Source organism: Neophocaena asiaeorientalis, unplaced genomic scaffold, assembly GCF_003031525.2.
Source record: "Neophocaena asiaeorientalis asiaeorientalis breed wild unplaced genomic scaffold, Neophocaena_asiaeorientalis_V1.1 scaffold132, whole genome shotgun sequence".
Taxonomy (NCBI): domain Eukaryota; kingdom Metazoa; phylum Chordata; class Mammalia; order Artiodactyla; family Phocoenidae; genus Neophocaena; species Neophocaena asiaeorientalis.
In genome coordinates, this window is record NW_020173393.1 from 778,774 (window position 1) to 802,353 (window position 23,580).

Consider the following 23,580-nt stretch of genomic DNA (forward strand, 5'->3'; position numbering starts at 1 on the left):
AGATATGGGATGCAATTGGAAAATGGGCAGAAGACCTAAATAGACATTTCTCCAAAGAAGACATACAGATGGCCAATAGGCACATGAAAGGATGCTCCACATTCACTAATTATTAGAGAAATGCAAATCAAAACTACAATGAGGTATCACCTCACACTGGTCAGAATGGTCATCAATAAAAAGTCTACAAATAACAAATACTGGAGAGGGTGTGGAGAAAAGGGAGCCCTCCTACACTGTTGGCAGGAGTGTAAGTTGGTGCAGCCACTGTGGAAAATAGTATGGAGGTTCCTCAGAAAACGAAAAATAGAATTACCACGTGATCCAGCAATCCCACTCCTGGGCATATACCCAGACAAAAATATAATTCAAAAAGATACACGCACCCTTACGTTCACAGCAGCACTATTCACAATAGCCAAGACATGGAAACAACCTAAGTGTCCATTAACAGATGAATGGATAAAGAAGATGTGGTACATTTATTCAATGGCATACTACTCAGCCATAAAAAAGAACGAAATAATACCATTTGCAGCAACATGGATGCTGCTAGAGATTACTATCATGTTAAGTGAAGTGAGTCAGAAAGAGAAAGACAAACACCACATGACATCACTTACATGTGGAATCTAAAATATGACACAAATGAACCTATCTACAAAACAGAAACAGACTCACAGACACAGAGAACAGACTTGTGGTTGCCAAGGGGGAGCGGGGAAGGGAGAGGGATGGACTGGGAGTTTGGGGTTGGTAGATGCAAACTATTACATTTAGAATGGATAAACAACAAGGTCCTACTGTATAGCACAGGGAACTATATCCAATCTCCTGGGATAAACCAGAATGGAAGAGAATATAAAAAGAATGTAGGCGCATAGCACAGGGAGATCAGCTCAGTGCTTTGTGACCGCCTGGAGGGGTGGGATAGGGAGGGTGGGAGGGAGGGAGACGCAAGAGGGAAGAGATATGGGAACATATGTATATGTATAACTGATTCACTTTGTTATAAAGCAGAAACTAACACACCATTGTAAAGCAATTATACTCCAATAAAGATAAAAAAAAACCAAAAAAAGAATGTAGGGAATTCCCTGGCAATCCAGTGGTTAGGACTCAGAGCGTCCACTGTGGGGGGGTCACGGGTTTGATCCCTGGCCGGGGAACTAAGATCCCGTATGCCTCATGGCACGCACCACCCCACCAAAAAAAAAACAAAAACCACTACCGAAGATAAAAGTATAACTGAGTCACTTTGCTGTACGGCAGAAATTAGCACAACACTGTAAATCAACTATACTTCAACAAAGAAAAAAAAATTCATTTCCCCCCTCCCAAGAAAAAAAGAGATAGGATGGATGAAACATAAGAAGCATTATATAAACTTAGGCAAGTAGCTTGTGAGATACGGGCAAAATTCTAAAGATGTGTTAAGAACAGAGAAAAAGAAAGTTAGTAACCTTGTATGACGCATTAAAAATAGAATGAACGGAACATGTGATAAAAAGGATGGAAGAGACATCAGTGTTACTTATATAGAAAGGAGTGAAAGGAGGAGGTCAACCTTAAACAGTAGGAGGAACCCGTTTCTGCCATCTCTACACCGACAGTTACGTCAACCCCAAATTGGCCACCCGCTGATGACAACCAGTCTGTGCCACTCTGGCCCCAAGCACCCTCTGCCCTAGAGATATAGCTGAAAGTCACAGCTGCCCATCAGGGTACCCAGAGAGCTACAGTGGAACCAGGCAGATTGCCCATCTCCCGTACAGCAGGGTGGGCTGACTCTCCAGGTAACTTTCACCTGATGAGCCCCTCGTTCAGCTTGAATTCCAGTCCCACTGACCACACACACCATCATCAGGAAGGCTGATGGGGCTGAGAGAGAGAGACAGGACGTACACAGAACCCAGGACCCAGGCCGTGTGGCCCTTCCACCTCCATGTACCCTGTCCTAAATGGGTCAACTCCATCTCTCTCCCCTTGTTTTTCAGTTTAAGTCGATTTAATAAACCATGTTATCTGAGCATCTTAATTTGTTCTATGAGTCCATCCCTATGACCTCTGGGGGAACATGTCCCTGAAGGCTGTCACTGCTTCAGGGCCATTTCCCAAGGATGCCACCACTGTCAGTAGAAGGATCGCTGTCCTTTGGTTTGGATTTTTCCAAGGCTTGTCTACTGTTCTGGAACTTCACGTTGCCGACGGCCACACTGCTGGCGATGTCTGGGCTGGCCGTGTAGCCCAGCTTGTCAGCCATGATCTTGTGAGTCTTCACATGGGTCTGTCTGACTATTTCATTATGTCCTCTAGTGGGGTCATGCCTGGGCAATTACATGTTCAAAAATACAGTTTACAAATTACTTTCTTTATTTTACAGTAAGGGCATTCTGCTTGACTTAAAAAGGTACATGTAAGTAGGTTAAATTATGTACAAATTAAATTTCAAGAGAGTGAAGGGGCCTTCTAGGACATTTGTTATAAAAAGGGGGCACTGGGTCTGATGGGGTTAGAAACGTGGATGTAAACAGCCCTGGTGTCCAGGCTGCTCTCCACTCAAAGACCTCAACTACCTTCCGAGGGAAACTGGGCTTGAAAATGAAGCTCCTTCCCTGGGCTCCAGAGAGAGACAGACCAGGAGCTTCCTCTCCCTAACGGTCCAAATACCTCCCGTCCACACCCCACAATCAATCCATCAGCAATTCCATACTCAAAATATACCCAGAATCTGACCACTTCTCCCCACCTCCACCTCGACCTGCAAGTCAAGCCTCCATCATCTCTCACCTGAACTACTGCAGTCACACTTCCACACTGGTCTCCTGCTTCATTCTTGCCCTTGCAGTCTATTCTCTACGTGGTGGCCGGAGAGAGCTTGTTAAAACTAAGATGTACCTTGTCACTCCCCTGCTCAAAACCCTCCACTGCTCCCCATGTCTGATAGTGAAACTGAGCAGGACTCCGTGGGGCTCCTGGGCACAAAAGCCTTTCTGTGTCCCCCATTCCTTGTTTGTAGGGGACAGACTCCAGCCTCTGTGACCTTTCCTGAGTCCCAAAGGGCAGATTCAAACAGTTGCTAATCAGGGAAGGGAGGGGATGCAGAGACAAGGGAGGAGCAGCCCAGAAACAGTAGCGCAGCCTTGGGGCAGGTTCCTGGTCCCACCTCAAGGAACACACATAACAGTATCTTTCGAGCTCTTTATAGAACTAAAACCTCAATAAATGGAAGATGTCAGTGCTCTTCATTCCAGAGAAGACCACCCGCGGCCAGATTAAAAGGAACCAGAGAAGCTCATGAGACCAGATTAAAGGAGTGCAGGCCCTACACACACCCTAATCTTATCGGCAACCCCACCCTTAAACCATTGCTATAAAACTCCTCACCAAATCCTCCCGGGTTGGGACACACAGTTCCTGAGGGCAGGAGCCCGCTGTGTTCCCCTTTGCCTGGCAAAGCAAAAAAGCTATTCTTTTCTACTTCACCCGAACTTTGTCTCAGAGATTCCATTCGGTGCCGGTGCACAGAGACTGAGTTTTCAGCATCGGTACTCAGAGCAGAAGCCAAAGTTCTCTCAGTGGTCACACAGGGCCTTCCTGAGCAGCCCTCCCGTCCCCTCTCCTCCCCTCCCCACTACTAGCTACCCTCACCCAACTCCAGCAGTAACCAGGTTACGAGTTAGTTTTTAATCACCCCTTAGAATTGCACTGCCCAATATGGCAGCCACCAGCCACATTTATGTTTACATTATAATTAATTAAAAATCAAACAAAATTGAAACTTCACCTCCTCAGTTGCATCAGCCACATTTCAATGCTCAACAGCCACATGTGGCTAGCAGCTACCATATTGGACAACACAGATAAAGAACGTTTCCATCATCACAGAAAGGTCTGTAGGCCAGCGCTGCCTTAGTGCACTGTTGTTTATAAAAAGCCTTCCTGATCCCCAAACTAACTCTCAATCTCTCCAGCTGTTTTCATCGGTCACCTCCAGCGGTTTTTGGAGATGTGGGTGACCAAATCAAACTTGTTCTATGACCAGAGGAAGAGACCATCCATTTAACCTCGATATGTCCTAAATCCAGCAGACTTCAGCTCAAGTGGGAGGCAGCAAACCCACCAACACACGTGAAGGTGGCGAGAAGGTAACCAGCAGGGCGGAGGCACTGCATGGTACAGGAGCGCTAACAGGTATCAGAAAACCTCACCCACGTCATCGTGCGCAGAAGAGTTGCTGATTCACACCAGGAAACCTGATCTCAGTCCAGGAACCCAAGGGATGCCAAGCCTGGCTCCTGTCTTGACCGACACAGTGAGACCAGGCAGACTTAGCCTGCTCAAAACTAGCTGAGCCAGGACAGCCTGAAGGTCGCTGCTGCCCAGAAGAAACAGGGAAATACCTGACTTCACAGGAGGCCACCGGGTTCCAACTCAGCTATAACCACACCCACCATTCAAATCTTCTGGGGCATGCCTCACTGGTGAAATAAATCAGAGGTGGGGACCAAAAATAGTGATCTTTCCAGCTCCCCAAGTCATCACTTGGCTTGGAATTTTCTCCTTCCATTCCTGGTCTCACAATCTGTGGTTCAATTAAGAAAATATGGAACCAGATTACAAGATAGAGGCATAAAGAGCAGCCTGATACATGTCTGTCTGCTTCATAAGGTATTTTAAAGAGAGTGTTTAAATCCATTGTCAATATTGAAAAAGAATGAGATTTTTACATTAAAATATAGTTTTGAGGATTACCTGGAAAAATGGAAAGATCTGGCCTCTCTGGGGTCCCATTCTAGTGTAGTAGCAATGAGCTAAAGCTGAAATAACACCCCCCAACCCCCCACCAAGTCTGATGGGTGTGTACCCTCCAATTGCCACAGCCCTTACCACTCCCTGTAACAGTACGCCTAGCTCACTTCTCTTTTATTTACAAGAATCACATCGGGGAGGAGTTTAATTCACAGAACTGTAGAATCACTTGAAAAAGAGTAACCATTTGTTTCTGATTTGAGACAGTAGACATTTCATTCCAGGGTGCCATTTGATTTGTTTTGTTTGTTTGTTTTTGCTGCTCTGACGTTTCTTCCAGTGTTCTCTGCCACACCAAAACAAAGACAAAAACAAAACAAACACCCAGAGTCAAACCTGTCAGTCTTTTCATGGATGACGTCTGGATTTCTGAGTCATGGTTACAGAAGCCTTTTGCATTTCAAGGTTATAAAAATTTTGTTCATTCTTGTTCTAGTACTTTTATAGTTTTACTTTTGATGTTTAAACTGTTGATCCATTTGGATTTTTTTTCTGGTATATAGTAATAGGAATGGATTTTTTTCCCCCCCGATGGCTAACCAGTTGTTCCAGTACCATTCACTGAATACTCTGTCTTTTACCACTGACTTAAGGCGCCATCTGCCCCATGTGCTGAACTTCCTGACATGTTTTGCCTCATTCTGGACTGTACGTCCTCCTCTACTAGTCAATCAGTCTATTCAAATACCTGAACCACACTATTTTGATTATTGAAGCTTTATGTTTCAATACAGGTATGCTTAGTACCTTACCACTCTTCTTTGGTACAGTTTTTCAAGTCTAATCGCCTAGTTCACAGAAAAGGAAACACAAAGTGGTCAAAGATCTGAAAAGATGCTCAACCTTGTACGACACACCTAGCAATTAGTAGCACGCTGAGATACTGTTTTTCTTGTGCATAAGATTGGCAAAAACTCCAATGTTAGATTACACTGGGGTGGCAAAACATGTACTCTCAGACACTGCTGGCGGGAGTTTAAATTGCTAGGATACCTACGGAGGGTAACTTGGAGATATCTACCACATTTAAATAGGGACTTTCTCCTTGACCCTGAATTCCACTTTTGGGAACCTGCCCATCAGATATACTTGCAGAAAACCAAAATGATATACATATACGGATATTCATCGCCATATTGGTGGTAATTGCAAAAGACTGGAGACACCCAGTAAGGAACTGGTTAAATCATTTACAGCACACCATTCAACGGAATAATAGGCATCCGTGGAAAGAATGAGGAATCACTTTCTATAGACTGACTTAGAAAGTTCCCCAAGGTATATAGCTAACTGAAGAAAGCGAAGCGCAGGCAGTGTGTATAGTATGTTACCTATGAAAACAAAAATATATACAAGTGTTTTTGCTATAATCTGAGAGGCCATACGTTGTGCAAAACGGTGCACTAAAACAATGGGGCCTGTGGGAAAAAACAGGGTTGAGGCAGATTGCTCAAAAGCAATGCAACTTAGTAACCACAGCATTAACAAAAGCAATAATAATCCCAATAAAAATAACAGCACAGTGAAAAAATAAATACGTAAATAAGTACTATACAGAGAAGTGTCACATTAAATACAGGACTTCCCCTTAAAAAGGAGGTGAACGTATCTTGATGGAAGGGGGTATACAGATGACAGAGGTGTTGAACTATGGAAACAAGGGCAAAATGCACAAAGATTGGGGGAAGCTGCAACGTAAGTTCTTCAAAAACAGAGCACATGGCCAAATTGAGGTCAGAGGAAAAATACGGGTCACCCGAGACTGAACTGTATTCCTACAAGGCTTGTTGCCTTTACCTGTGCTACATATTTTGCATTCAGCTGCTGTTACCATATGTGCTGGGAAAAAATGCCAATGAATCAATGCAGCAGTACCTCCAGTTCTGGCCAAGACTGAGTCCCAGGGACTGGATTTACCCTCCAACAGGAAATAGTTTAAAAACTAGATTGCCAAGACATTGGGCATCAGATATGAAAGACAATGATCCTTGAGAGAGAGGAAACAAGTGGTGACTGTAAGACCGTCCCACTGTAGAGAGCTTCCAAGGAGGAGGACCCAGGTGGTACCCACTGATCTCTCTGAATTGAGGAGATGGAGCTGCAAGTCCAGAGAGGCCAAGGTGGTCAGAATTCGCAGAGCAGGGTACCAGAAAAGAGAGGGCTGCACAGAGAGAGTGCGCTGAAGATTTGCAGAGAGTTCCCTGTGACAGTTCACTTGAGAACTGACTAGCACATGCCCGTGAAGAAATCAGTCAAGGTCAGGAGAGAACCACTTGGTAAGATTAGAAGGAAAAATCCTCAGAGCTCATAACAGAATTGGAACAGTTCCTGTTCCCACCGGCCCGACTGGAGAACCTCATAATTCATGGGGCATCGGGAGGAATACTCAGAAAGGTGTGCCTCAGTGCTGGGAAAATCTGCAAGGCAGAGACAGCTCTAGACCAGATGCTGCTCTGCTTCCCCTGAACGAAGCTTAAAGCAAGACTTGAAAGACCCAATCTACTTCTATGTAACAACTGCATCTCGGAGCAAAGCTCAAAAATATTCACAGGAATACAAAGCTATCCAGCACCCAACAAGGCAAAATTCACAGGTCTGACATCCAATCAAAACTTATCGAACATGCAAAGAAGCAGGAAAATATAACTTATAATGAGGAGAAAAATCAATGGAAACCTCAAAATGACACAGATGACAGAATTAGTACGCAAGCACATTAAAACAGTACTGTATTCTGTCTGTTCAAGGAGCCAGAGGAGACATTGGACATGTTAAGTAGAGACATGGAAGGTTAAAAAAAAAAAAAAAAAAGACCCAAACCAAACTTCTAGAGATGAAAACTATGTACAAGATGAAAAAAAATGACTGGAGAGTAATTAACAAGCAGATCAGATACTGCAGAAGAAAAGATTAGTGAACTTGAAGACATGGGGGGGAGAGATATTTGAATAATGGCCAAAAATTTTCTAAATTGGATAAAAACTATAAACTCACAGATCTAAGAAGCTCAATGAACACAAAGCACTAGAATCACGAAGACTCTACACCAAGACCCATGAAAATGAAATTGCTTAAAACCAGTGATAAGGAGAAAATCTTAAAACAAATGAACCAAGATACCTTTGGAGTTATACTGACATCATTTCCTTGTTTATGAATCACATATGAGTTAGTTCTTGTCACAGAACTATGCAATATAATAGACTGTGTTCATGATTGCTTATATTTGCAGAAGGAAATTCTGGATGGCTTCGCGAGAGCCTAGCACAGTGGTTAAGTATTGGGGATTTAGAAGCTGAATGGCTGTTGGATGAGGGTGGCATAGAAATTTCTGTAGATGTTTAAAATAGATAAATGCATAACCTGCTCAAAAATTAATATAAAGGAGTAACTTTAAATGTACCTTTTTTTTCTTATTACAAAAGGAAATACATTGGCAGGAAGGGAACTAGGGAATGATGGCTAATGGGCATGGAGTTTCTTTGGGGGGTGATGAAAAGGTCGTGGGATTAAGATAGTGGTGATGGTTGCACAACTTGGTGAATACAGTAAAATCATTGAATTTTACACTTTAAAAGGATGAATTTTATGGTATGGGAATGAATCTCATCAAAAAATAAATTAACTAAAATACAGGAAAAAAAAGGAATACATGCATGTTCATCATCAAAAAAATTACAGAGTCAAAGAATTTTAACACAGGAACGGGTCTCATGGTCATTACATCCAGGGCTTCCCAGTGAGCAGAGAACATTAGTGTGGGCAGAGGGTCCCTGTTCAAGTCTACCTGGGAAAACTGACTACTGAATTCTCTTGGAGAGTCACAAGGTGCATCAGTCTGCAAAGGCTCTGAAAAGTCCTGGAGTGAAGACATCTAACTTCATGCTACACACCATTTACCAAATGTGTTTGATGTACTTGACAATGACCTTCCCCAACCTCTTTATTTTTCAGTGAGTGTGAGCGCTAGAGCTGTGAAACACAGATCGTGAAAGTTCAGTGACTTGTCCAAAGTCGCACAGCTTGCTGGTACCAGAAATGGTGCTAGATTTCACAAGTCCAGCACAAACTGACCTCAGAGGTCTTGGGCTGAGACCATTAGCTTAGACCCTTCCACTGGACCTTTGGTTTTCCTACACATCCTCGAATCACACGTTTCCATGTTGCTCCTAAATGGCTCACGTTGGGTTCCGAGGTCAGTATTAACAACCCCTGCCTTTGGTAAATACAAAAGTAATTTCCATAGAAAAAGGCGCTTCCACTGTTTTTAAGGCCCCCCTTTAATGCAGATTTCACCAGAAGGGGAGTTGATGCTGATGTGGGTGGCTCAACAGCCTCAAATTGGTATTCCTCTTTTCTCTTACCAAAATTATTTCCTGAAACTAAGAGTTCAGGAAAGAGAAGTGAAGTTGGGAAAAACATAAGACCCTCAAATCTGAAACTAGGATAAAAATAACATTTTCCATTTGTAGAGCACTTAGTTTGTGCCAGTGCTGTTCGAAATATTCCACACACATTAACTCATTTAATTATCACGGCACCCCACGCGTAGGTACTACTCGTATCCCCATTTTACAGGGGAAGAAACCGAGGTACTAGGAAGTAACTCAGCTCAAAGTCACAAGCTGGTACATGGATTGCACAACTGGGAAGTGAACTCAGCCCGACTTCAGAGTTACTGCTTTTAACTCTCATGTTACAGAAGCAATGCAAGAAATAATAAAAAGTACACCCAGCCTTGATGGACCTCATCGGATGTGCCCATGGCCGTTCCATCTAGTCCTCCAACAGCCCCACGGGGTCATCTCTCTTGCTATGATGCTAGTTCCACAGGTGAGGAGAGCGAGGCCTGGAGAAGCCAAGCGCCTCACCCAGGTCATGCCTTGGGACACAGCCTAACTGCAACCGGGTCCAGGGCTCTTAACCCCTCTGGGGCATCAGCAAGTTCTTACACCACACTCTCAAGATGTTTTCTTCTCTTTTTAATCTTTGTGGTCACTTCCGTGAACAGCAGTGTTTTCGCAGGAGAAGCCAGAATGGAACAACAACAAAAATCAAACCCATAAGAAATACACTTCAGCTACAAAAAACTCCGGGTGAACTTAAAAAAAGAAAATAAACAACCATGAAAAAGCTAAAGGAGTGCCACGAACTTCTCTCTCCTACGTTTCCTGCACATTAGGTGGGGGGCAATGCTATCTAAGCAGATACAGATCTCCAACCACGGCCTTGTGGCAGGGGGAGAGGGCAAGATGGCTCTGCTGAAATGTTTGGAAGTTTCTGAGATCAGGTAGAGGACCTAGGGAGAGGTATCCCAGCTTACTTAATGCTTGATCTGGGACCCTACACAAGCCACTCTGCCGCCATGCCTCAGTTTACGCATCTGTAAACGATGGAGTGGTCTCTCTCTACTCAGGTTCTTCTTGCTTCTATAAAATGATGATTTTAATTCTTAGAAAGGAAAAGGACTCAGCTCGGCTTCTGAACGTGGACCAGTTTTACGCCAAGTCGATACTTTCAGGCCTAAAATTCAGTCTCAATCTCCTTCTTCATTCCCTTCTTTGTCCAAAAAACTAAGCTCAACCAATGTCTTCCATCCTGAAATGCAGAGAGTAGTTGGAGAGTTTATTTCTCCTCTGGAACAACTTGAAAAAAAAAGTTAATAGGAAGCACATGGGCATGGTGTGTGAGCCTTCTATATGTTTGTGTTTGAAAAAAAAATACTTAAGGAGGAATATGTCAGGCTTGCAAAACGCCTGGGCTGTCTCAAGAGCAGTTTATGGCCATTAGCATTAGACTGAAGGCAGTTAATTGGGACAAAGTCCAGCTGGCATTTGGGCCATGAAGACGATAAGAAAATAACCTGGACTATTCCCGTGGTAGGGTGGGAACAGAGCAGCAGATGTTTTTCCATTTGTGAGGGGCTGATGGGGATGGCGGCGGGTTGTGGGGTCTAGGCCAGGGCTCATCCACGGAGGATCATCTTCTAGATGGATCTATGAGAGTGTGGAGGGCAGGGTGGTGTTGGGGTTACGTGCCTGGGCTCTGGAGTGGAACCACCTGGCTTCAAATCCCATTGCCACAGCCATGTGACCTTGGGCAAGCTACTTTACCACGTTGTGCCTCAGCTTTTCCACCTGTAAGATGGGGATAATTACAGAACCTACGTCACAGGGCTACCGGGAAGATCCAGGGGAATGGTGTATACGCAGAGCTAGGGCGGTATCTGGAGTCCTGAAGGAGTACAGGAAATAGCACTTGGAGGACACAGCATAGCCTCTGGAATTCTACTCTGAATCCCAGCTCTCAACACTTATTGGCCCTGGGATCCTTGGGTAAGTCACTTTCCCTCTCTGAGCCTCGCGTTCATCATGTGTAAAGCAGAGCTGATGCGGCCCACCTCTTATGGCTGCTGTAAGGACCAGAGGAGAAATAACATATTCTCTATGACCCAGTCCAGGGAGGCCTCCTGCTTCACTTTCCAGCCTCATCTCCCCTACTCACTACGCCCAGATTCATGAGACTCCTTTGGACTCTTTCAACACTGTGAGCCTTTTCCTGCCTCCGGGCATTTGCCCTTGCTGGTCCCTCTGCCTGGGCTGTCCAGTCTCCAGCTACTCACAGGCTGGCTTCTTTCCCTCACTCAGGTCTCCCTAACCGCCCGGGTAGCGTCCATCACCACTCCTTTCATCACGGCCCATCACACCACCCTGCTTTGGTCCTTCACGAGATTTAGCACAATCTGTAAGGATCCATTTACTTAATTGATCATTGTCTGTCTCCTTAGAAGCCCTGAGGCAGTCAGTTCCATTTCTATAAAAAGAGCTGAAAAAAACTGCTTGAGATGGACCCAAATGCAAGTTCAAGTTCACTGTCTTCACAAGCCTTTATGATCAGGATTGTGTCATAATTCACTCTCCATTTGAGGAGGGGTCACAGCAGCTTATTCCCTTCAGTGGGACTCAGAAAGACCGCCCGGGGAGACAGAGATGACAGCCGAAGCAGAGGAGGCAGGAGGTACCATGGCGAAAAGCAGGCTTTGAGTGAGCATTGGCTTGGGAATTCACCAGACCCCCAAGAGACTTGATGCAACCTGTTTCCCACTGCACTTGCAATAAGATCTAAGCTCCTTGCCCCGACGCTGGGCAGGTCAGGCATTCCCTCCCTCTCTGACGCCGTTTCTCCTCCTATAAAATGGGAATTATGCCAGAACCAACACTTTGGAATGTCGTGAAGGTTGTATGAGATGATTAGCCACCTCTTGTGGCACGTGGTGAGTCCTTGGTCAATGTTAGCTGATGGTGTCATCAACAAACTCCGTTGCAGATCTTTACATGGAAGCTATTCCAAGGTCTGGGCGTTAATGCTCATCACCCCCTTTCTTTTACGTACCCCTAAGATCACTTGCTGTCTCTTCACAATGCTTTTTCCTGAAAGGCTGCCCTTGACATCCATTTAAATTGTTTCCTTAATTAAAAAGACGAAGCGGCAACGCCTGCAATTTTTTTTTTAAAGAAAAGTAGCATCGCGCATTAGCCCTCCTCCTCGTCATTGCTCTTTCGGTTTTGCATAGTACTTTTCAGACTGTTGGTGGTCATTTTTACCAGCTTTCATGAAGAAAATAAATACCAGGGTGAGGATCCCCCAAATTACTGCCACCAGCCCTCTGCTCCATGCATCAGCTCCAACATGCTCCCCATGGGGCACCAGAGAAGAGAAGGGGCCTTTGGAGGGTAACAGAGTGCAGGTGGGCACAGGAGAATCCAGCAGGCCGGTTTCTTAGGGTATGCGGGGTGGGAGTCACACACTGGAGTTTCTTCCCTTTCTAAGGCTACCCAGTGGGGATGCAGAGCCCAGAACTTCCTGCCTGGAATAATAGCTCCTTTACCTACTGTCCAGTATTCCCAACACCAGGCATTTCTCTGAGCCTACAATGGACTTGCCTGTCCCATCACAGTTAAAATCAAAGCCAACACCTTCCCTCAGTCCTCAAGGCCCTGCATGATTCGGCCCTGCTCTCTCCCCAAGGCTCTCTCCTCTCACATGCCCCTGACCCTGCTTCCACCCCACTGGCTCCTATTCTGTGCCTCAAACACATTAAGACACTTCCCTCCATACAGCTTTTGCAAGGGCTGTTCCCTCTGCCTGGAATGCTCTTCCCATAGGTCTGCACATGGCTGGTTCTGCCTCATACTTTGGGCCTCTGTCCAATGTCACGTCTTCAAAGAGCCTTCCCCGATGACTCTATCTAAAGGTACCTCTCCCACCTCTCCTGACCCCTCAACTATTCGTCACTCTCTATCTGAACACCAACCACTTTTATTTGCTTCATCACATTCAACACCTCTTATTTGCTGCCTTGTTGATTGTCAGTCTCTCCCTCCTGCCCTGTAATTGCCATGAGGGCAGAAGTCGTATCTCCTCTGTCCACCACTGCAACTCTAGTACTTGAGATAGATCCTGGCACACAGTAGGTTCTCAGTAAAACTGCTAAATAAACGAATGAACGACTGGACACCCAGCTCAGGCAGCGCCTTAGAGACGGCAGGGAGGGGCCGCAGCGCCACACTCACCGTGCATCTGGTAGGTGTACGGGCTCTGTCCAGTGGGGGCGGTGCTGAAGCTGGAGCCATAGCTGAGGAATCCACTCTGGCCAGGGGAATGGTTCAAGCTGTCTTCTGTCTTGATGCCTTGGAAGGAGGAGAGAGAAGCACCAGGCACACATAATTAGGATGCTTCCTTGTCCCCCGCAGAAGAGCTACTGCGTCAAGACAGCACGTGGTTTTATCAGCTTCCAGACTGGTTGCAAACTGGTGGTTTGCGAGCTGAAGTTAGCCTACACACGTGTCTTGCTTGGCCTGCGTATTTTAAAGGAAAATCTGAACTTGGTTGTTTTCGTTTAAAAATCAGGAGATTTCTCCAAAAAATCTAGACTTATGGCTTCTCTTGAGCAACAGGATGACCTAGAAACCTCATCCCTGTGTTCGCGTGTGATGACAGGCTGCTCCCGTAGCTCCCGATTTGTGTGTTTCCCAGGTCACCATGGAACCCATATTGTCTCTGAGACATGGAGGCTAGTTTTAAGGTACTATTTTTTCATTGCAGTTTTTTTGGTGTTTTTTCGTCCTAGGACACGTTCAAAAGTGTGAAAGGGAAAGGCAGGCTAAGAGCGTCTCATGTTTTGCACATGCAGTCAGCTTCAGGCTTCCTGCCTGGCCCTGAGGGTAGTGAGTTTACAACCCCTTACTCCAAGGACTAGCTCCATGTATGGCTTAAAAGTACATCAGGATTTGGGGTGAAGGTATTACATGAACCATCTCTCCTCTGTAAAGATGATGCCCCTTCACCCTAAGACACACTCCCCACTCTTCTCATGGGTGGACCTGCTTATCCAAAGGCCACAGTTATAAATCTGCCTTCTGTTTCAGCCAAACTCTGACATGCTTCCCCAAGGCACGGGCACCAATTCCATGAGCCACTGGCTGGAGAAGGAATTGTATTGAGGGAGGAGGCTGACCCGCCAGTAGCCCATACATTGTATTTTTATTGAAAATATAATCAACTTTGCTTACCTTTGTCTTATAGGTGTACGATAGTATTTCAATACTATTTAAATTTGAATTTTTAAAAAAGAACTCTGCTAGTTCTGGGGATGGTTTTGTAGCTATGGTTTCCCTCCTTCTCACCCATTCACCCCCATAAATAAAGAGAATGCTTAGCGAGGTAAAAATGATGGATTTTGAGTCAAGTGGTCTTTGCTGGCGTCCGGGATGGTTTGCTTCATTACTTGGTGACCTGGACAGTTTCTCCTTCAACCCCAGCCTGGAAGTCCCCTCCCTTATGAAATAAGATGCTGACCCCCACTGGCAGGATTGTTGGGAGATGAAAAGAAGGGGAAAGAATGAACATATAAAGCTTTGGGTGAGGTACTTAGAAACACACACCTCTTTCATCTTCACAACAATCCCATGAGACAGGCAATATTACTTTCCCTATTTTAAAGATGTGGAGACTGAGGTTCAGAAAGCCAGGTCACTCGATCAGCTTCTTGTAATCAGCAGGTAACTCTGAAGTCTAGGTTTTCTTTTCCTTCTCTTGATACCTCTCAATAATGGGTGTGAAAGGATTTTCTGCACTAGATGGTGCTCAATTTCAGTGATGATAGTGACGACAGCAACAAGCTATATTTATACGGCACCTTCTTTTGCTTCATCTGCCAGGGATGGTTAACGGTGTATTCAGTACAGTCTGTCTCCTGGTGCAACTAGAGTCAAATCTAAACTCCTTGGGTGACGTGTTCCTACGTGGGCTCTGCTCAACCCTCTGACCTCTGCCTTCTCCAGGCTCCCTCCTCCCTCTGCTCAAGCCGTGTTCTCAGTCACTTCACTCATTTTAGTGTCTGAATGGAAATTCAAAGTAAGGAATATCACTGCTCATTCAGCCAGTCTCCTGATGATGGATTCTAGGTCGACTCCAATTTTTTTTTTTCTATCACAATCCAAGATAGAATGGACAACATTAGAATGTTTGTCTAGGATGGATACAAGAAGAGGAATTGCTAAGTCAGAGGGTACATACATTTTTCATTTTTAACTAGACACAGACAAAACTGCAAGAATATGTCTTTAGACTCAGGGCCTTTGCACATGCTCTTCTCTCTGCCCTGGAATGCACTTCCCTCCACCCCCTTCTTTATCGGGCTAATGCCTTCTCATCCTTGATTTCTCAGCTTAAATGTTGCTCCCCCAGAAAGGTTTTCCATGACCTGAGTCAGCCCCCTGATTACTCCCTCCAGAGCACCCAGTTTTTTCTATGGCTCTCATCACAGTTCATGGGCTTAACATCTGTTCTTTCCTTAGGCTGAGAGCTCCAGGAGGGTGGGGGCTGGGCTGGGCTTGTCCACTGTGGCATCCCCACACCTGGCTCAGTGCCAGGCGCACAGCAGGTGCTCAATAAATATCTGTCGAATGAATGAATGAATATGGAAGAAAACAAATGAAAAAATTTCACCTCTCCTTCTGTTTGCTGAAGTGGATGGATCATAAAATTCTAACCCATGAGAAAGGGGAGAGAATATGGTAGAGGCACACAAAAGGCTTAGTTCTGTAAATCAGGGTTGCCCATATTTGGTCCATGAACCAGTCACCAGCTCATGATAAGAAAGCACAGAAATTGAGAAGTAAGTATTTAGAAACTTTCATAGCAACTTGAAATTGCTATGGCATCTAAGGTCATATCTCTAGGCTTCTATTTTGTATGAGTTTTTTTTAAATTTCATTTTTTCTAGTAATTATTTTTGTTGCATTTTACCAAAGAGTCAGTCCATGATGAATTAGAAATTAAAAAGCAAAAAGCCCAAAACTGGTCTTTTACCTCCAGGTGAGAAGCACTGCTCTAAGAGATTCAGTTCAAAGGAAATCTGGTGATGGTCTGGTCTGAGGACAGGCTGGTGGCATCAGCTCTCCTGCTCTCTAAGCATTTCTCATGAATATCTTTATAGCAAAGAGAACAAGGCCTCCAAAGATGCTCAAGAACTACCTACAGGTTCCACTGTCTTCAGCTCATGGGAGTACAGAAGGGAGCATGTGCATTTCAAAGAGGTTGTCAGCCAGAGATGCACTGGGCATTCATTCATTCATTTCACAAACATGCAAAATAATACTCTACACCTGGGGTCAGCTAACTCTGGCCCATGGGCCGAAGGTGATCTGCTACCTGTTTTTGTAGATGAAGTTTTATTGAAACACAGATACAGGCATACCTCAGAGATATTATGGGTTCAGTTCCAGACCACCACAATAAATCAAATATTGCAATGAAGCAAGTCACAAGGATTTTCTGGTTTCCTAGTGCATGTAACAGTTATGTTTACACTATACTGTAAATTAGCAACTGAATTTGTGTAATATTCTAAATCCTTTGTTGTCATTTCTGTAATCTTCACAGCATCTTCACCAGGAATAGATTCCATCTCAAGAAACCACTTTGTTTGCTCATCCATAAGAAGCAACTCCTCATCCAGTTTTATCATGAGTTTGCAGAAATTTAGTCCCGTCTTCAAGGACCCCACTTCGAATTCTGGTTCTCTTGCTATTTCTGCCACATCTGCAGTTACTTCATTTCCTTCACTGAAGTCTTGAACTTCTCAAAGTCATCCATTAGTGTTGGAATCAACTTCTTCCAAACTGCTATTAATGTTGACATTTTGACCTCTTCCCATGAATCACCATCTAGACTGGTGAATGCTTTCCTGAAGGTTTCCAATTCACTTTGCCCAGATCCATCAGAGGAATCACTATCTAAACCAACAACAGCCTTACAAAATGTGTTCCTGAATAATAAGATTTGAGAGTTGAAATTACTCCTGATCCATGGGCTGCAGAGTGGACGCTGTGTTAGCAGGCATAAAAACAACATTCGTCTCATTGTACATCTCCATCTTAGCTCTGGGGTGACCAGGTGCATGACCAATGAGCAGTAATATCTTGAAAGGGATCTTTTTTTCTGAGAGCTAGGTCTCAACAGTGGGCTTAAAATATTCAGTAAACCATGCTGTAAATGGATGTGTTCTCATTCAGGCTTTGTTGTTCCATTTATAGAGCACAGGCAGAGTAGATTTAGCATAATTCTTAAGGGCCCTAGGCTTTTCAGGATAGTAAATGAACACTGGCTTCAACTTAAAGTCAGCAGCTGCATTAGCCCCTAACAAGAGAGTCAGACTGTCCTTTGAAGCTTTAAAGCCAGGCATTGACTTCTCCTCTCTAGCTATGAAAGTTCTAAATGGCATTTTTTTTTCCAGGTATGTGGTAAATTAGTGTGTCCTTTGTTTTATTTTAATTACAATTTCTTTCCTACTCAGAAACATTTTCAAAGTATGATATCTGCGTCACTTAAAAATAAACAATGGAAATAAATAGCACAGACATAAAGAATGATAAGGATGTGTGTTTCATGGAGCATCCTAAATACCTATTTGAAAATTCTGAAGTATTTGGAATATCTTCTTATTGAATATCTTAACTGTACATATCTATCACTGAGACATTTAACTGTACATATCTATCACTGAGACATTTATTTTAAACTAAAAAGTTCTTCCTTGTTTGTAAAAGTAGCACGTACCAGGCTTCATTGCATTTTTCTTTAAATATCCACAGTTGTTTTGTATATACTGTCAGAGTACAAGATTAATTATTTCTAAAGGGAATGAAACCTACGGAAAAGGGACAAAATTAACTCAGCATTCCCTTTTATTCAACAGAGCTATGGCACAGAAAAAAACAAAACAAAAAAATAAACAAGTGAGACAGATGGATGGGTAGGGTCAAAAAAGGGAGGAGAAAGGATAGGACCAGATCCTAGTGAGCTACAAATCTCACCAGAGGGTTGATGGAAATTGAGATTGGTGGATCAGGCCAGGAGACAGAGCCAAGTAGGAGAGGAGTTCTTAATAGAATCAAAAAGAGGGTTGGAAGTTAGGAAAGAGTGGTAGTAAATGTGATCATATGGAAAAGGGAATGGGTTCTTAAACCTGATACATAGCATCTTGTGAACATTAAAATATCTCTACAAGGATAGGTGTGTGCCTTCCACATTTCCCTCCAGGCTGTTTTGAATGTGCCTTGAATTCATATTCCACAGTTGCAGAACGAACTGCCACAAACATAGTGGCTGAAAACAAAACTCATTTTTTCACTCACAATCCTGTAGGTCAGAAGTCTGGGTGGGCTCAACTGGGCTCCATGCTTAGAGTCTCACAAGGCTGAAATCAAAGTTTTGGGCAAACTGGGCTCTTATGTGGGAGCTCTGGGGAAGCATCCATTTCCAGGCTCATTCAGATTCTTGGAAAAATCCAGTTCCTGTATCTGCAGATTTGAAATCCCTTCATCCTTGCTGGCTGTCAGCTGGGGACCATTTTTGGCTCCTGGATTCCACCTCATTCCTTCTCACCCCCTCCATCTTCCAATCAGTAATGTTCCATCAAGTCCTTTCCATGACTTCCATCTCTCTGACTTCCTCTTCTGTCGCCAGCCACAGAAAACTTTCTGCTAAATGGCATTTTCGAATCAAAGGCTCCATCTACATTGATAATCTGTTGTCTAGTGTAGCCACCTTTATGACTTATCTCAGCTAGATCTTCTGGGTAACTTGCTGCAGCTTCTACATCAGCACTTGCTGCTTCACCTTGCACGTTTACGTCATGAAGCTGGCTTCCTTCCTTAAACCTCATGAACCCACCTCGGCTAGCTTTAAACTTTTCTTCTACAGCTTCCTCACCTCTCTCAGCCTTCAGAGAACTGACGAGAGTTAGGGCCTTGTGCTGGATTAGTTTTTGGCTTAAGGGAATGTTGTGGCTGCTTCGATCTTCTATTCAGGTCACTAAAACTTTCTCCTTATCAGCAATAAGGCTGTTTCACTTTCTTACCATTCATGTGTTCACTGCAGTAGCACTTTTTAATATCCTTCAAAACTTTTTCCTCTGTATTCACAGCTTGGCTACTGTTTGGCGCCAGAGGACCGGCTTCCAGCCTGTCTTGGATTTTGACATGCCTTCCTCACTAAGCTTAATCATTTTTTCTTAATTTAAAGTGAGATATGCACGACTCTTTGTTTTTCACTTGAATACTGTGAGGCCATTGTAGGGTTATTAATTGGCCTAACTTCATATTGTTGTGTGTCAGGGAATAGGGAGGCCCGAGGAGAGGGAGAGAGATGGAGGAAACGGCTGGTTGGTGGGGCAGTCAGTACACAACATTTATTGACTAAATTTGCCATCTTATACGGGCACATTTCATGGAGCCCCCAAACAATTACAATAGTAACACCAAAGACCACTGATCACAGATCACCATAACAAATATAGTAATAATGCAGAAGTTCAAGATATTGCCAAACTGTGACACAGAGACACGAAGTGAGCAAATGCTGTCGTAAAAATGGCACCAGCAGACTTGCTGGGGGCAGGGCTGCCACAAATCTTCAATCTGTAAAAAACGCAGTATCTATGAAGCGTAATAAAGCAAAGTGCAATAAAACAAGGTACGTCTGGACACCCATCCGTTTATGTATTATCTGTGGCTGCTTTCAAGATACAGGGTAGACCTGAATCGTTCTGATAGACACTGTATGGCCTGCAAAGCAAAAAATATTTATTATCAGGCTCTTTACAGAAAAAGACTGCCGACCTCTATTCTTCATAAAGTAATGCAGAGCAATGATAAACAGCAAATCCAGGGGTGAAAGGGAGGTAACCTCCCTTTATTCTTCACGTTGGATGGTCAGCTCATGGGTATTTGTAGTGCTACTCTTTACGCTTTTACATGTCTTAAATGTTGCGTAATAAATTGAGAAAAAAACTCCACACTCCTGACCTCCTTGCCTCTAGTTTGCTCAACTGTGTTATTATTTCCCTGCAGCTATTTAAACAAAGGTAATAATGCTATTTGCCAAGGAGCAAGGAGAAAAGTTTCCTAACAAGATTCAGCAAGGTTTGTCCAGACAGTGAGCAAACACTGCTTGCTCAGGCACAGGCATATGTGAAGGGAAAGGGTTTTTTTTATCCCAGCTGTCGTTACTTAGTGATGTGGACATTCCAGGTGTGTGTGTGTGTGTGTGTAGCAGCCTGGCTTCAGCTGTACTGACTGAACATTTCCCTTGGGCCAGGCCCTGTGAGCTAAACCCTTTATAGAGATCAGGGGTTGACACATGATGGCCCACTGCCTGTTTATGTAAATAAAGTTTTATTAGAACACAGACACACCCATTAGTTTACATACTGTTTGGCTGCTTTCATGCTTCAATGGCAGTGTTGAGTGGCCCAGAAAGCTGAAAATATTTATGATCTGGCCCTTTACAGAGAAAAGGTAGCTGATCCTCCCAATGTAGATGATCTCATTTAATGCAACAACAATCATTAGGAAGCCAGACTTAGTATCACTCCCATTGTATGAAGGAGGAAAACTGCCCAGAGTCTGAGGACCAGCAAGGGGCAGAGGTGAGGTGTGAACCCAGAACGTGTGATCTTACCACATACGCTGTATTGTTAGGGCACAGAGCCTCTGAAAGTAACTGGGACTGTAAAATGACTTTGAACCAAATGAATTTCCACCGGATGCCATGTTTTGTCTGGGAACAGGGTGAGTTTTCTCTTTCATGCTGAAAAATAATCCAGCTTCATGTTTCTTGGCTGTCAGCCAGGCAGGGTAACTTACGTGTGATTTTATCACAAGTCTTCTGGTACAGGAGGGACAGAAGTTAGAAGAGATGCCCACACCAGTTGGCCAAGGTCTGTCATAGGTAATCCCCCAGGATTTCTGGAATGTGTGCTCAGGCAGTGGAGCTCAGCAGTGAAGGGCTTAGACTCCAGATCCAGGCTGCCTGGGTATAATTCCGCCTCTGCCACCGACCAACTGGGGGACCTTGGGCGAGTTATTTATCCTCTCTGAGCCTCCATTTATTTATATCTTGAAAGAGGATAACGATGGGACTTCCCTTGGAGGGTTGAGTGGGGGTTTAAAAGGACAAGTAGACACAGAGCCCTGAGAACTGTGGGTGGCAGCATCTCAGTGATGCAGCATCTCAAAGATGCAGTATCTCAGGGAATACCCTGGGGGTCCAGTGTTTAGGACTTCATGCTCTCACTGCTGAGGGTCTGGTTCAGTCCCTGGTCACGGAACTAAGATCCCACAAGCTGTGTGGTGCAGCCAAAAAAAAAAAGCGTTTTTTTTTTTTTTTTTGAAGATGAAGCATCTCAGTGATACAGCATCTCAATGATGGTGTCCATGACCAACGCCTGACCAGGTGCTCTGTGACCTGTCACTCCTAACTCCACAACTGCTCTTGAATATGTCTACTTCTGTCTGTTCACTGCCCCCCAGGTCTCCACCATGGCTCTACTCCAGACTTTATCAGTCTCCCAACCTACCTTCCTGTTTCTCCTCTTGCTTCCCTCCAATCCAACCTCCCCACAGCAGCCAAAGTGATCTTTAAAAAACCCAGATTGTATCAGATAGCCCTGTGTTTATAAATCTGCCAATGAGTTCCTGCTTCACTTGGAATAAAATCCTTCCCAGGCGCTAAGGCTCTGCCCACCTCGCCTACCTCATCTGTGTACTGTGTTCCAGCCACTGGGCTTCCTGGATTTGCCAAGTCCATCTTCCCAGGGGTGGTCGCCTCGGCCTGGACACCCTCCCTCCCATGCTTACGAATGGTCACCTCTCAGTTCTCAGCTGAATCAGCTCCTCATGTAAAAGGCCTTCCCTGGCGCTAGAACCTATATTAAATCTTGCTTGTTCTTTACCCTTTCACAGCCTTCTTGTCTTCCTTTATATCACGCATCATAATTTGAAATAACACCTACAATTTTTAAAAGTTCATGTAATTTCTTTCTTCCTCTAGGCTAGGGGTTGCAAACTTAAATGTCTTCAGGGGACAGGCAACTAACTCAAGTGAGTAATGAGGGTGGGGGAGGACTGGGGTGAACACAGGCTAATAGGGTCAGCCCTACTCAGAGCCACCTACCCCTGACACAAAAAATGTGGGCCCAGTGCTGCCCCATCATCTGTCGTTTTTTAAAAGACATTAGGAATATAAACTTCTATGTAAACATTTTCCATTTAAAAATTGGCAATTAATTTTTTAAATGTCAAGTATATTTTATAGGTTAAAAAAAATATCCAAGGGCCACATGATCTGTTGGCCTTCACTTTCCAGCCTCTGTTCTAGACTGTAAGCTCCACAAACACAGGGCCCATTCTGCTTGTTGACCATTGTATACTCAGCACATGACCCAATGCTGAACGAATGAATGAATGAATGAACAAAAGAACAGGGCAGAGGAAGGGAGGGAGGAAAAAAATTCAAGAGTCAGTCTCTGCACTGAAGCCACACCATCTAGTTGGCAAGACAAGATGATCTGATTAATTTAACCGTTGAAGAAGCTGAGGTGTGGAGAAGCCAGGGGCAGTTGAGTCTGGAAGGAAGGCCTCCTGCCTGCAATCCTGTTCTTTCCACTGGATACCATGGATTTGGGTGGATCGGAAAGCCATCTGTATGGATGTCTGTGCTTTCTGCCTGCCCCCTCCTCCTCTGGGGACCACCCCTTCCTCACACTCAGATCAGTTCTCTGGGGTGAGCCTGACCTGATCATTGGGTGGACATGGGGCCATCCAGAGCATTCCATCTTTCTGCCCCAGGGTCTGACCACGGGAGTCCAGGTAGAGAGATCTCTGGGACAATGTGGCAAGTCCTGGACAGCGGAGGCTCTCTTTTTGGGGAGTTCCAGCCTGCAACTGCTAGGGCTGCCTTTGGCACCACAGTGGAGAGCCTGCCTGAGACGGAAGCCCACACAAAGGGAAGCAGAGAGACTAATTCCTCCTATTATCATACCTGGATCGAACCCTGCCTGAAGCTAAAGCCCTAAGATTTTTCTGCTCCGTTTGCAATAAACATCCTTATTTTCTTAAGTTAATTAGCATTGGATTTTTGTTGTTTGCTACCAAAAGGGCTTTGGTTGATACATCAATTAAGATGGGAAGAAATCACATGAATAAAAGCCACAGGGGCTTCCCTGGTGGCGCAGTGGTTGGGGGTCCGCCTGCCGATGCAGGGGACACGGGTTCGTGCCCCGGTCTGGGAAGATCTCACATGCCGCGGAGCGGCTGGGCCCGTGAGCCATGGCCACTGAGCCTGCGCATCTAGAGCCTATGCTCTGCAACGGGAGAGGCCACAACAGTGAGAGGCCCGCGTACCGCAAAAAAAACAACAAAA

At 44.6% G+C, this 23,580-nt stretch overlaps 1 protein-coding gene across 3 annotated transcripts in view; it reads right to left on the reverse strand.

Moving 5' to 3' along the window:
* EYA2 (EYA transcriptional coactivator and phosphatase 2) overlaps positions 1-23,580 on the reverse strand; it is a 176,926-nt gene that overhangs the window by 135,557 nt on the left and 17,789 nt on the right. For 2 of the 3 annotated variants that reach the window (XM_024746874.1, XM_024746871.1), the window contains exon 4: positions 13,386-13,502. In XM_024746874.1, coding sequence (XP_024602642.1) covers positions 13,386-13,502 — 117 coding nt within the window. Of the gene's footprint in view, positions 1-5,621; positions 5,639-13,381; positions 13,503-23,580 lie in introns of all 3 variants that reach the window. The other variant, XM_024746873.1, reaches the window with a different exon arrangement.